Source organism: Pleurodeles waltl, chromosome 3_1, assembly GCF_031143425.1.
Source record: "Pleurodeles waltl isolate 20211129_DDA chromosome 3_1, aPleWal1.hap1.20221129, whole genome shotgun sequence".
NCBI lineage: Eukaryota > Metazoa > Chordata > Amphibia > Caudata > Salamandridae > Pleurodeles > Pleurodeles waltl.
In genome coordinates this window covers 522,152,769-522,167,063 of record NC_090440.1, presented here as the reverse complement: position 1 = coordinate 522,167,063, position 14,295 = coordinate 522,152,769, and the positions used below count along the sequence as shown (strand labels likewise).

The 14,295-nt window shown below is 46.5% G+C and overlaps 1 protein-coding gene across 3 annotated transcripts in view; it reads right to left on the bottom strand.

Moving 5' to 3' along the window:
* LRRK1 (leucine rich repeat kinase 1) overlaps positions 1–14,295 on the bottom strand; it is a 654,776-nt gene that overhangs the window by 421,534 nt on the left and 218,947 nt on the right. For all 3 annotated transcript variants that reach the window (XM_069222803.1, XM_069222801.1, XM_069222802.1), the window contains exon 6: positions 7,763–7,911. In XM_069222803.1, the coding sequence (XP_069078904.1) occupies positions 7,763–7,911 (149 nt within the window). The remainder of the gene's footprint in view (positions 1–7,762; positions 7,912–14,295) is intronic.

Genomic DNA, 14,295 nt, shown 5'->3' with positions numbered 1-14,295 from the left:
TGTTTACTGTCTGTTTGCATATGCACCCTGGTGCACCCTGTAGGCTACAGCACATTGCCAGCTCGGTTACAAGCCAGAGACAATGCTGTAGCCTGTTTCCCACTAGGCCAGTGGGCGGAAACTCAGGTTTCCGCCCACTGACCTAGTGGGAAACTCTTAGTCACTCCGGCAGGGAGGTTGCTGCGAAGGCAGACTTTTCCATCTGCCAAACTCAAAATCGGGCCTTAAGTCCTATCCAGTTTTATACCTAGATTTTTCACAACTTTTGTAAAGACGGGAGGTTTTCCTAAGCCAGCTGGCCAGAGACTGAAGAATCTATGAAGGCCAGAATCTCTTATTTATTCATTCAGTTTGAGGCAGTTTGCATGCATCCAATTGGCTCCTGCCCAAAGGCAACCCTGAACATTAGCTACTATTTAATTGTCAAATCGATGAGGCAAAAGCATTAATTGTGTGTCACCTGTATAGGATACAATGTTAAAACCCCAAGACTCCACAATGTGCGCCGAGAGTGTCAAATACATGTTAGTGTGGGGCTTAGCGCAGAGCATTGTCACACTCAGATTTCCCTTTTCCAAGAGGTGAAAGGAGCTAAAAATATTTCTTGGGCTCTATTTGACAGAAATGATTTTAGCTACCTCCAGGCTGAATCCACAATTGTAGCCTCTTTTAATTTCATAATAAGAATCTCGTGGGATTCCGTATCAAACGCAGAAGATAAGTAAAGCAGACTCAACACAGCTTTTTTGCTCTGATCAAGATGAATTCTTATAAATTCAGTAACTGCCTGCAGCGCCACTGCTGTACCAAATCTGGCATGAAAGCCAGGTTGGGAAGAGTGCATGTCTCCATTATCTTCGATACATGTGGTGAGCTCACTCTTCCTCGGTTTTCCATCATTTTTCGAAGTGTTGGTTTTGTGTTTGCATTTAATGCATTTTAAGAACGGGCAGTAGAAAGGCCTTTTTCCACGTAGCCAGTGCAACACCCTCTGCCAACAACCTATTAAAAAGTTTGTTAACTTCAATATTAATTAAAACATCCCCCGTGACGAGATAAAAAGTAAATAACCAGCTCTCCATATTAATACATATAGGAAGGGGAATAAGGCATGGCTGCCCTTGTCAACTATTTTGTTCATTTTTGCAACAGAACCTCTTTCAAGCCTTCTTAGAGAATTTGAGAACCACAGAACCACAACCCATCTCACTCATCCTCGCTTCTTGAATTCCACAAGAAGCTGAAGACCTGGCTGTTTGACTAAGTTCCAGGAGGCTAGCTCACTCCCAACACCTTCAGCCTATGCAACCGCTCCAGTGACTGGATACCCTACCAGGTGATAAGCTGTGCTCTACAAATAACATAACATAGCTTTTGGAAAGCAGAAAATTGTGTGGCCTCATGCACAAATTATATTATTTTATTAGACAGGTGCAAATACCAATTTAAATGCTATTACAAGCAGTCAAAGTCAACAATGCTACTGCTCACTAAGCATACAGTGCCTACCTAACTAGAATATCCCTTCTGTGAGAAATACCACTGGGATACAGGTCAAATCATGGGGGGAAGCAATGGTAAATGCCTAGATAGTATTTCCACACATATTGAAAATTGTGTCAAATTCAGTCGCTAACAGGCACGATATCCACACCACTGGTTTCATGGCACTGGACACATTCTGCATTTCAAATTTGATAAAGGGCTTGGCTAGGTTGAACTGCTGAATAGAGTGATTATGACAACAACAGGAAAATTCACTAGGTATACTGCACACTAGTATGAAATAGAGCGGAGAAATCTGCAAAATTAAAATATTATGCTTGCTCTTATTATTACCATAGATAAATAACCACTGTACTTTTGTAAATACTAAACAGTTAGCATTAAAAATGCTTCACTGCAGACAACTGAGTGCTCTCAGAGATTTGTATACTGATAAATCCGACATGACACCTCAAACATATTCAGCTAGAGAAACATCAGACCTTCCAACTCACACGTTGCCACTGTGTATCACACAATATCGGCTCCCATCACACGGTCACCCGGTGAGGACCCGATATTACATGGCATGCAAACACTTAGCTGGAAACCCCTGCAGAGAGATAATTGGTTTGAAGTTCTGTACAGCGGATTTACCTTACGAGGTGTGAAACCTTCCCAGGACATCGGCTGTGACCTGAAAAGCTTTATTTTGATGTTGGAGGGGTTGAGGGAGTGTGAGGTGGCATGGGGACTCAGAGGCAGTAAATTAAAAATGCCTCAGGCTGGGCTCAACACTAAGGGGGTTATTCTAACTTTGGAGGAGTGTTAATCCGTCCCAAAAGTGACGGTAAAGTGACGGATATACCACCAGCCGTATTACGAGTTCCATAGGATATAATGGACTCGTAATACGGCTGGTGGTAAATCCGTCACTTTTCCGTCACTTTTGGGACGGATTAACACCTCCTCCAAAGTTAGAATAACCCCCTAAGTCCTGCCTCCTCCAAGGCCCCGCCCTTTCCTCACATGGTAAAGTTGCACAAATTAGCAGGTCTGCAACATGCACTCCAATAGACTGCCCAGGATAAACTCGCACACACTTCCACATACCTGCACGTATCCACTCACACACTTCTACAATCAATCAATCCATTTATAGAGCGCGCTACTCACCCGAGAGGGTTTCAAGGCGCTGGAGGGGGGGGGAGTTACTGCTGCTCGAAAAGCCATGTCTTGAGGAGTTTCCTGAAGGCAAGATGGTCCTGGGTAGTTCTTAGGTGTGCGGGGAGGGAGTTCCATGCTTTGGCTGCCAGGTAGGTAAATGATCTTCCTCCGGCGGTGGTTCTGCGGATCCGTGGGATGGTGGCGAGAGCGAGGCTGGCTGAGCGGAGCTGACGGATGAGCGTGTAGAACGAGAGGCGGCTGTTGAGGTATTCGGGGCCCATGTTGTGAAGTGCTTTGTGTGCGTGGGTGAGGAGCCTGAAGGTGATCCTCTTGTTGACGGGGAGCCAGTGCAGGTGTTTCAGGTGGGCGGATATGTGGCTGTGGCGAGGGATGTCGAGGATGAGGCGTGCAGAGGCTTTCTGTATGCGTTGTAGACGTTTCTGAAGCTTGGCGGTAGTACCTGCGTATAGGGTGTTCCCGTAGTCCAGTCGGCTTGTGACGAGGGCATGGGTAACTGTCTTTCTGGTTTCGGCGGGGATTCATCGGAAGATTTTCCGGAGCATGCGTAGGGTGTTGAAGCATGATGACGAGACGGCGTTTACTTGCTTGGTCATTGTGAGGAGGGGGTCCAGGATGAATCCAAGGTTGCGTGAGTGATCCGAGGGGGTTGGTGCGGTGCCCAGCGCCGTCGGCCACCAAGAGTCGCCCCAGGCGGATGGGAATTGTCCGAGGATGAGGACCTACGTCTTGTCTGAGTTCAGTTTTAGGTGGCTGAGCTTCATCCATTCCGCGACGTCTTTCATTCCTTCCTGTAGGTTGGTTTTGGCGGTGGTTGGGTCTTTGGTGAGGGAGAGTATCAGCTGGGTGTCATCGGTGTAGGAGATGATGTTGATGTTGTGTTTGCATGCAATGGTGGCGAGGGGGCTCATGTAGATATTGAAGAAGGTTGGGCTGAGCGAGGATCCTTGGGGTACGCCGCAGATGATCTCGGTGGGTTCTGAGCGGATGGGAGGGAGGTGGACTCTCTGGGTTCTGTCGGGGAGGAACGAGATGATCCAGTCTAGGGCCTGTCCTAGGATTCCAGTGGTGTGGAGGCAGGTTATTAGGGTGCGATGGCACATGGTGTTGAAGGCAACCAAGAGGTCCAGGAGGATGAGGGCGGTTGTTTCTCTGTTGTCCATCCGAGTCCTGATGTCGTCGGTGACTGCGATGAGGGCGGTTTCTGTGCTGTGGTTGGCTCGAAATCCAGATTGGGAAGGGTCGAGCGAGTTGTTAGCCTCGAGAAAAGCGGTCAGCTGCTTATTGACGGTCTTCTCAATGACCTTGGCCGGGAAGGGAAGAAGAGAGATGGGGCGGAAGTTCTTCAGGTCATTGGGGTCTGCCGTGGGTTTTTTCAGGAGGCCGTTGATTTCTGCGTGTTTCCAGCTCTCGGGGAAGGTGACTGATGCGAACGAACTGTTGATGATGTTCTGGAGATGGGGGATGATGACGGAGTCAGCTTTGATGAAGATGTGATGGGGGCAAGGGTCCGAGGTGGAGCCGGAGTGGATGGTGTTCATGATGCTTCTGGTCTCTTCTGAGCTGATAGGGGTCCAAGAGCAGAGTGTAGTGGTGGGGGCTGCTGGTTCGGTGGTAGGGGGCGGGGACTGGCGTCCGAAGCTGTTGTGTAGATCTGCGATCTTTCGGTGGAAGAACGTAGCGAGGGAGTTGCAGAGTTCTTGTGAGGGTGTGATGTCGTTGGAGCTGGCGCTGGGGTTGGAGAGCTCTTTGACGATGTTGAAGAGTTCCTTGCTGTTGTGGGTGTTGTTGTCTAGTCGCTCTTTGAATGATGTCCTTTTGGTGGAGCGGATCAGCTGGTGGGGTTCACGGGTGGCGATCTTGAGGGCTGTCATGTTTTCTGTGGTTCGTTCCCTGGGCCAGGTTTTTTCGAAGGTTCTGCAGGATTTCTTAGATTCTTTGAGGGCGTCCGTGAACCATGGGGGTTTCCTGATGCTGGTCCCACCTGTTTTTTTTTTTAAGTGGTGCGAGGTTTTCGGCACAGTTGGTGATCCACTGTTTGAGGCTGTGGGCTGCGTTGTTGGCGTCAGTGATGTTGGCTGGTGGGTTTTGGTTCAGTGTTGAGAGGAGCTGCTCTGTGGAGATTTTGCTCAAGCGTCTGCGGGGGATTTGTTGTGTGCGATGGTGGTGAGTCTCCCGTTTGAAGGTGAAGTGGACGCATCTGTGGTCGGTCCAGTGTAGTCCGGAGGAGTGGCTGATGGAGACGTGGTTGCTGGCTGAGAAGATGGGGTCGAGTGTGTGGCCAGTGGTGTGGGTGGGGGTGCTCACCAGTTGCTGGAGTCCGAGGTTGTCGAGGTTGTCGGTGTTGTTGTCATTGTTTTTCTCCAGGTGGAAGTTCAGGTCCCCGAGGAGGATGTATTCTGGTGAGGCTAGGGCGTGCAGGCTGATGAAGTCTACGATGGTTTCGCTGAATTGGGCGCGTGGGCCTGTAGACAAGTGTTCCTCTGAGGGTGGTTTTGGGGTCGGTGTGGATCTGGAAGTGTAAGTGTTCGGTAGCGAGGGGTGTGTATTCGGTGGTGGTCGTGATGTTGATGGTGTACCTGTAGATGATGGCGATTCCTCCTCCGGTTTGGTTGACATGGTCCTTCCGGGTGATCTTGTAGCCGTCTGGGATGGCTATGGCGATGTCTGGGGCCGAGGAGGTGTTCATCCAGGTTTTTCTGTGATGAAGGCGACGTCTGGTGCTGTTTTGTCCAGGAGGTCCCATAGTTCGATGGCGTGCTTGTGGACGGAGCGTGTGTTGAGGAGGATGCACTTGAGGTGGTTGTTGTTGCGAGGGCCGATGGGTGGCCTGCAGGTTCGGAGGAATGTGTATTTGCAAGCTTGACAGGTAAAGGGTCCATGGGTTCATTTTGGGCTGGCTTGGTAGCAGGTGGCTGTTCGTCCGGTGTTGAGGGAGTTGAGGGAGGCGGAGTCGTATCTTAGTCGGGTGCTTTGAGTGCGGTGGGGGCCAGGGGTTCTGGCGCTGGGCGCGGTCCAGGCGTGGATGGGCGCAGCGGCCGCCATAAGAAGGAAGGAGGGGAGGAGGGGTCAGCAGGGAGGCGGGAGGGAAGGTCAGCAAATGGGAGCAGGGGGGGCGGGGCCGCACGGGTGGCAGCGGCGGGAAAGAAAGCGCACAAGACTAGAAAAAACAAAAAATAGGAAAACACCAATAAAGGTAGAAAAAAACGCAAGATCAACGTGGCGGGGGCCTGGGCAGGTGGAGCTGCTGCGGCGGGGAAGCGAACTACCCAAGGGTCAAGGGTCGCTGTCTGTGCCGCGCAGCAGCTGCCATAAGAAGGAAGGAGGGGAGGAGGGGGCAGCTGGGAGGTGGGAGGGAAGGTCAGCAAATGGGAGCGGGGGTGGGGCCGCACGGGTGGCAGCGGCGGGAAAGAAAGCGCAAAAGACTAGAAAAAACAAAAAATTGGAAAACGCTAATAAAGGTAGAAAAAAACGCAAGATCAACGTGGAAGGGGCCTGGGCAGGCGGAGCTGCAGCGGCGGTGAAGCGACCTACCCAAGGATCAAGGGTCGCTGTCTCTGCTGCACAGCGGCCGCCATAAGAAGGAAGGAGGGGTCAGTTGGGAGGCGGGAGGGAAGGTCAGCAAATGGGAGCAGGAGGGGCGGGGCCGCACGGGTGGCAGCGGTGGGAAAGAAAGCGCAAAAGAATAGAAAATACAAAAAATAGGAAAACGCCAATAAAGGAAGAAAAAAAACGCAAGATCAACGTGGCAGGGGCCTGGGCAGGCGGGCGGAGCTGCAGCGGCGGGGAAGCGACCTACCCAAGGGTCAAGGGCCAAGGGTACACACAAACACATTCCCACTCACCCACGCAAACGTGACACACACACCGATTCACATTGACATACATACACAAACACCGCTGATATGCAAGCATTCACTCCCCCTCCCACGCATACCCACATTCAAGCCCCCTCACCCGAATGCATCCATTCACACCCTCCCTCCACACCACATAGACCCATTCAGTCTCCCCTTCCGCACCGCACACACGCACTCACCCCATCCACATTTACCAACATTCACGCACCCACCTCAGCCCGAAATCACGACACTCACACATGCCCTTACATACTCACACACGCACACTCACCCCTGCCCCTCCCCTGTCGGACGATCACCTCACCTACCTCTTCTGTTGAGGAGGGGATCCGCGAGGGGACGAGTCCCGGCACTTCCACTGCCGGCAGCGCCCCGCCATCAGGACACTGCCACGCCATAATATTCATCATAATATGGCGTGCAGCGTCTTTTTGGAGTGGCGGTGCTGGCGGTGAAACAGCACGACTGCTGTCGGATTTCCATCCGATTTCAGGCGGATATCTGAAGGCAGTCGTAATGCAGCAGTCTTTCTGCACCCGCGGCTTTGGCGGTCTTGAAAAAAAAATACCAAAGTCGTAATGAGGGCCTCAGTGTGGGTCACCAAGTTCCAGTAATGATTAATGTGGAATTTACAGAAGTCAGAAGGTTAAAAACTGCTGCTCTAGATATTAAACCATTTTTGAAATATAGATAGTCTGTTATAGAAACCCTTTATGACATGGCAGGCTATATTGGATCATTCCAGATTCAGACTACTGCCAGTCAGGATATTTGCAACCTTTTCAGCAAGTACATTAACCTAACAAACTACCTGGCTCCTGCAAACAAACAAAAAAAATCTACAACAAATACATTATCTCACTGGGCTACATTTCACAGCAGGCCAGTAACCCTATGAAGGCTGTAACAATCACACCTGGTTTAGGATGACACTTCCCCAGCCCAATAGGTTAATCCAATCACTACGCCATATTGGAATCTAGAGATTGTGCATTGCTCCTGAACGGCTGATAAGTGGTTGTCACTACCAAAACCTATGTATCAGGGATAGCAAATGTCATGGAAGTTGCTGGCTGAAAACAGACACTGGGAGCCAGGATCTGTACTGGCAGAGGTAAACGGCGTGCTCGCTTTCCCAGTCAGTGGTATTTAATCCTGCTTTGCTGGCCCATGCTGAACGAAACTGTACAATAACACATGAAAAGGCAGAACTGTGAATTGTAAAAACTTACTGCTTCCGATGACATGTTTTCCGTAAGGGTGGTCGGTTCAGTGAAGTACTTCCTCAGGAGAAGCTTGGTAAAGTGTGGATTGTCCATTAAGATGTATGAGCAGAAGTGCGCACCGTTCTGCAGCAAAAATATGGCTACTTCCTCGTTCCCTACGAAGAGAAAGATTAAAAAGAAGGTGTTTGATTGTTCTTCTCTTTGTTAATGCCTGAACTCAGCGGAGGACTTGTTTACACATAAGGAAATACCCTTGGTTGTGCCAAAGAAAGAACAAAGCCTGAACACAGAGTCAGTCTTGTAGACGTGCACAGGGGAAATCCACTTCTGTTTTTGATGCTGCGAGGGGAAAATGAGCTCTAAAAAGCAAACGGAAAACTGTTTTTCAAATGTATCACTATCTCACAAAGTAAACTTTAAAATGAATGATAAACGTGTCACACCTGAAGGTCTGGAGAGTTGGAGTGCTGAAGCCAGTATAGCGGTCACCGTGATTTTTTTTTTGCATGCAACGCATACTGATACTTCAGTCCTTTCAAATGGCTTCTTATTTTGACAGATAAAACGATTTAATGTGCATGCAGATGTACCTGATTTGCAGAGGAAAGTTTGATTCAGAGGGGAATTCAGGATTAGAACCTTCCATAAATAGTCATAACTTTGGTCATTAATGAACATCTTCATACCTCTGAGTGTGTGCAGTCTTCAATTACGGGGAAAGCCAGGCGTTTGTGGTGGGTGGTTACCAGTAGTACTTAATTTGTTAATTAAAATGTGCGGCTGCTGGAATACTGAGCCAGAGTAATCCTGAAGCCATCTCGGGCCTCTTTAATCCATTTACAGCCACTCCCTGCCCCTTCAGCGCACTCGTGCAGCTTTCTGCTTTCTCCCTTTGTGGCGCTTTCTCGTTAACTCTTCCTCCCTCTTGCACACAGGTGTCTTTTGCTCGCAGCAAATGCTTGAGGTAGGACAATAAATGCCGGCCATATAAAATAGGTGCTCATGCCCGCACCGGAAACCACAGGCTCAAATTAAACACTAGTTACCACTGATTTCGGTAGAGTGTATCTTTTTTGGGGAGGTTTTTCAAAGGCAGGGAACCCCACTGAAGTCTAGGGCAAGCATATTTTGGCAAATCTGGAATCTTAATTCAGCCTTCATAAACTGTAGATTATGAAGGATGAATTGTTATTTTTGCCAAAATTATTTAGTGTGCTCGCTCCCTATAACTGTTTAGAAAGTGTGACATGTAATTAGGGTGCAATTCCTCTCTACCCGCCCAGTATTGTCCCTTTCCCACTTCTACATACACATATTTCACACAGAGCTGGAATGCCCATTTAGGAAGACAGTAGACCACTGCCGACTCCCCCTCAAATTAGCCCAATACTATTCTCAAAAGGGATGAGGTCTCAAGAGGGACCTTCCCCCTTTGCTTATCAATTTGCGACTGCAATCACTGGTACCATGCCAAATTTCAAATCAGAAACAATGCCCTTCTTAAGTCCCTTTAACTGCAATTATGTACGAGTCTCTAAATTATTTTTATTTTTTTTATTTAATTTTGTAGCCCCGGGTACACTATCACCAATGTATGTAGAAAGACTGGTCTGAAACATGTCTGATCTGGGTCACCATACTGAAAGTGGGAAAGTGTCATGCACATAAGGACTGGTTTGCGTAATGAAGTTAATAAGTTCAAACATCAACATCCCTTCAGTAAGGAGGAGTAGTAGTCATAGTCGTCATGTTAGAAATAGAAAAGATTCCTTAAGTTTGTATTATGAGTAGACCTGTTAACATACATATGGGTTTAATAAACAGGTAGACTGTAGTGTCAGGATGGCATGTACAGCAAGAAAAAAAGGTTGTGTATGGCCAGTCAGTGCACGACGTCAGCAATTACCACATCTGAAAATGTTGGGATTATTTTCGTTTATGCTGCGTACATATTATAACCAAAATTATTCAAGAAACGCATATTGTTAATTAAAATGTAGGTTACGGATTGTTCATTTTACACTTGTCACACAGCAAATGCAGACAAAATGCCCTAATCATTCCTGTAGGGACTTTAGGTATTGATTGTGTGTGCTCGACAAATATTGTGCAATGGGATGAGGACCTTGGATATTTTGCAGTTTTAGTATAAACTTATTCAAGCGGCTGTACATTCTATGCCTTCGCGGATGATGCAAAGCTCACTTTGAGGTTAGACTAAGAGAACAGCTCAAAAATATTCCTCCTGCCTCAAAGATTTATCTGTGTGGATGAATCAAACCTCACCGACACTAAACGGATGTCCTGCTGCTTGGACAAATCGTTGGTGGCCTGAAACTCTGGTAACTCTTCCCTCACCATCCAAACATGCGAGGAATTTAGGAATTATATCGGATTCTAAAGTTTCTTGTGAAGAACATATTAAGATAGTCGCTGCCAGCATTATCGGAAAGTTTCTCCCTTTTATTCCCGCCTCTTCCAGGAAATCTTTGAAAGAAGCACCACTGGTAATATCAATACTTGATTACTGAGATTTCTTTAAAGTTGGGCGTCCAATTTTTTATTATATTTATTTAACTCAGACTGCACGTTTTACAAAATGCATCGGCACATACAATTTTAGGCCTCAATAGAAGGAAGCCCATTTCTTCACATCTACATTGTTTTTGCTGGCTGCTGATTCCAAAAAGAGGCCTGTTTATGGCTCTTTGCCTATGTCACAAAGGTATTTTTGTGACATTTCAAAGTTCCTATACGTCTCCATTGTTTTCTTGGTATCTACCACCTCGTTGTCTTGCGGTCTGACTCACAGCATTTGGTAATGCTCTCCAAGTTGAAAAAGGTCAGTTTGGTGGTATCCTCGGTCAGTCACTAAATTTAGAACATGGAACACCCTACCTGTCGCTCTACCGGACGAATCTTACCAAGTCAAGTTCATAAAACAATTTAAAAATATTTTGTTCGATGCTGTAATTTAATCAGGCCCCCTAGAATTATGTGATTCTGAGGCCGAGGCTTTTTTTTTTTGCAAAGTTGTCGACTTGCCCCATAATCCGTCATCTGCTAAATAATCAGCATTCTAGCTGAAACGCATCAAATATTACTAAGAACGCGGCAAAGGGTTTTGCATGCAGTGGAAAGCCCTTCAAAAGTTAACTGGTTATCTTTCAGTTGCTTATTTCTGTTTTCAGTAGTTAAACCGGTACTAATAAGATGAAGTCTTTTCCTGGACACTATTACCATGTCTCAAAATGACAAAATAATGAAGTAATACCATAAAAAATGTGCTGCATTATGCTGCATATTTTGCCTTTTCTTGCTGCATAATTTGGGCAAATCGCCACAAAATGTTGTGCTTCCTGTCACATCATTCCAGTAGACCTCAATTAACTGCCTTATTAAGAGTTTGGCAGTCCCACCACAGGACTGCCACACTCACAGGGAGGGCGCCACCGCCATATCGGTGATAACCCCCCCCCCCCCCGGTAATATGCGTTCCCGCCAGCCTGGCAGGAGCAGTGTTAGGATACTGGCCTCGACTCCTTTATCCTAACACTCCAGCACCCTTGGAATGTGCACTGTCAGCAAAGCAGGCAGTGTCTATTCCGAAGTTGCTGGGCAGGGGGTCCCCTGACATGGTTGTGGACAGTGCAGGGGCCCCTTGTGGCCCCTTAGCACTCCCTTTATGCCAGTCTTTTCATAGCGGGCTCCCTGCCATGAAAAGGCCGGTGGAAAGAAGTGTTGTAACCAGCCAGGCGGTGCTGGGTTCAGTGCCGTCATGGCTGATTGCAAGCCCAACCACCATCATGCCGTCGGGTACAATGTTCCTGGCGGGGATGGCGGTCCTTTGGCGGTCCGACCTCCAAAGTTGTAATTTGGCAGTTTGACCACTAAAGTCGCAGCGGTCCTACTGCCACCACTAGTGTGACGGTGTCATGACCGGCAAACTTGTAATGAGACCTATGATCAGTGAAGCTACAGTGGAGTTTGGGAACAAACCTTCCTTTTCCTGCAACCCTGGGACACTTAGTTTCCAGGTATCTGTGCATTTTTATAAATAATCACATTCATTTATTTATTCATTCATATTTAGGCACCCCTAAGAACAGGGTATTACAGTAATCCTGCCTCAAAAGGACAAAAGCCTAGACAACTGCTTTATAGGTATCAATATTGACCTTAAGGATTTTGAGTTCCAAACTTCGGCTGGGGGACTCACCACATTGTTCTGGCCACCATTTCCTCCAAGAGGAGCCACCCAATATTAAGACCTGTCATGAATAAACTGATTACATGTGGTCGAAAAATACTGTGCAATGGTGTAGAACATGAAGTGATTATTGGTACAGCTGTAGGGAACCAAATTAAACAGTATTTTCTTTACTGAATGAGTGCTTTTAGATTTAATAGTGTTGGTATCTTATCACTGATCATGATATCAATCTGTTAGAGAAGGGACCTAGTGATATTTGTATTTGGCTCCAGTGGCGGAGACTAATTTAGGGGTGGATACAGCTGTGTCCAGAAATCTTTTTATCTCCAACTGGGTATCAAAGATTGTCGTATTCAGGTAACTCTATAGAAGCTAATAGTGCATTTCCACATCTAAGTTCAAGCCCTGTTTCACACTGTCCATGTCCATTATCCATTTGCTTTATTTTGTGCTCTTTAGCAGGTATCTATTTCCACTGCATGTCAATTTAGGGATGTGTTCCCCTGCAAATAAAAACTACCAAGTGTGATCATGTACACAGAATACATGATTTGCAGAGGACAAATACCTTGTTTCAGTGGGGAAGCTGGGACTAGACCCTACCCTGACTGGTCCAAAATTTGGTGGTAACTAAATGACACCTCCAAAGATTATGTGTGACTCTGTTCTCTGTCCAAGGAGGGTGAAGCCAGGTGATTTCGGTGGTTGGCACACTGAAGTCAATATATTCTTTTTGGGATGGTGGAATGCTATCTGTATTTAACCACAGATTCTATCTTGACAACTGACTCCATTTTGTGTTTAGCTTAGCTTCAAGTGCTGTCACATCAGTGGCACAGCTATTTTTCCATGCACAGCTTGTTAACGTATTTTCGCTTTTCTCACCAGGGAAGGGAACATAACATGGGGATGCAACGTTGATAAGAGTGTACAAGGATGAGAATGTTTATAGAAGAGAAGGGTACGGCTCTGTCTTGGAAATAAACCCTGGGATTCGGCCAATCCTCTCCGTGTTTTTCAACACTGACCAAGTACAGCCAGTGCTTGAATTTTACAACTTACTCAGAGGGAGGGGGTTACCAGAACCTTCCTCTTCAGTTTATTTAAAATATATAAGGTGGAGAAGCTTGGTGCTAAGGCAGAAGGAGATCATTTCTGAGGGTGGACTCATTGCTCAGAACAATACCATTAGGGTGAATTTTTCCTGTCTCAGCTGTCCAGGGTTCTACAGCTTGACATTGGCAAAGACGAGGTTGATGTTGAATTCAATCCCCACGGTGATACATTTTTAATTCTTAATTATCTAGCGTTACTGTATGCATGTAAATATATATATATATATATATATATATATATATTTACTGCATACATATTCATCGTTGATATATTGCATTTTCTTTGATTTTTATTATTCAACTGCTATGATTATTTTAGTAGCTGCATGGGTTTTGCTACATTCAAATTAAGTGCTCACTTTAAAACTTTTTTATACTTATGTTTGAACCCTGGGAAGTACCTTAATAAATGTATTACTCAGACTAAGAGTTCTGCATTCTTTGCATTTCTTAGCTTCGTTACCCCTTAGTGTGAAGCAAAGCAAAACAGATGGTGAAGAGGCTCTACATGACAGGGGACTCCACTGCAGTCTTTGGAAGTATTTCCCATTTATGGAGGCTGAACATGATTCCAGGGTGGGTGGCTCTTTTCAGAAGAGGGTGAGTTGAGGGGCATCATATTGTACTGAGCAGCTAGCTGGCACAATGTGAAGCAGAGAGTCCAGTTTTGACTCTCTGCCTATATTGTACTGAGTTATATTGCATTGTAACATGTACTTACTTACTGCCTCTATGTGGAGCGCTGAAACGCCAGACTATATGTTCTCAGCACTTGAGTTTCCAAGTCCATGCTGTAACTTTATCAGTGGTGGGGGCACTCAAGCTTCAGACCTCTCACTTCTCTAAGCCATGCACTATTTCAACACTTTGGGGGCAGTTTCCAATCCTCTCTACCTTTCCCGCTTTTTTTCATCCTTATGATCAGGAGTGGACAAGCAGCACAAAGCAAACTGTGCTGCCAATAAACACACTTCTACTTTGTGGGAAGAGTTCTCTGAATTAATGTAATGTTCACTGTAAAAAACAAATACACTGGACAGATTTTCAGGAACAAGCTGGCATGTAAATTTTGATGACCCAATACAATCTCTACGCTGGCATTCTGTGGGTGTAGAAGGGCCTGTTGGTACCAGCCCTGCTAAAGAATCCTGCAAAATTTACAGATTGTACACACGTGCATGCCCTCTCCTCGTGTTTTACTCTACTGAAAT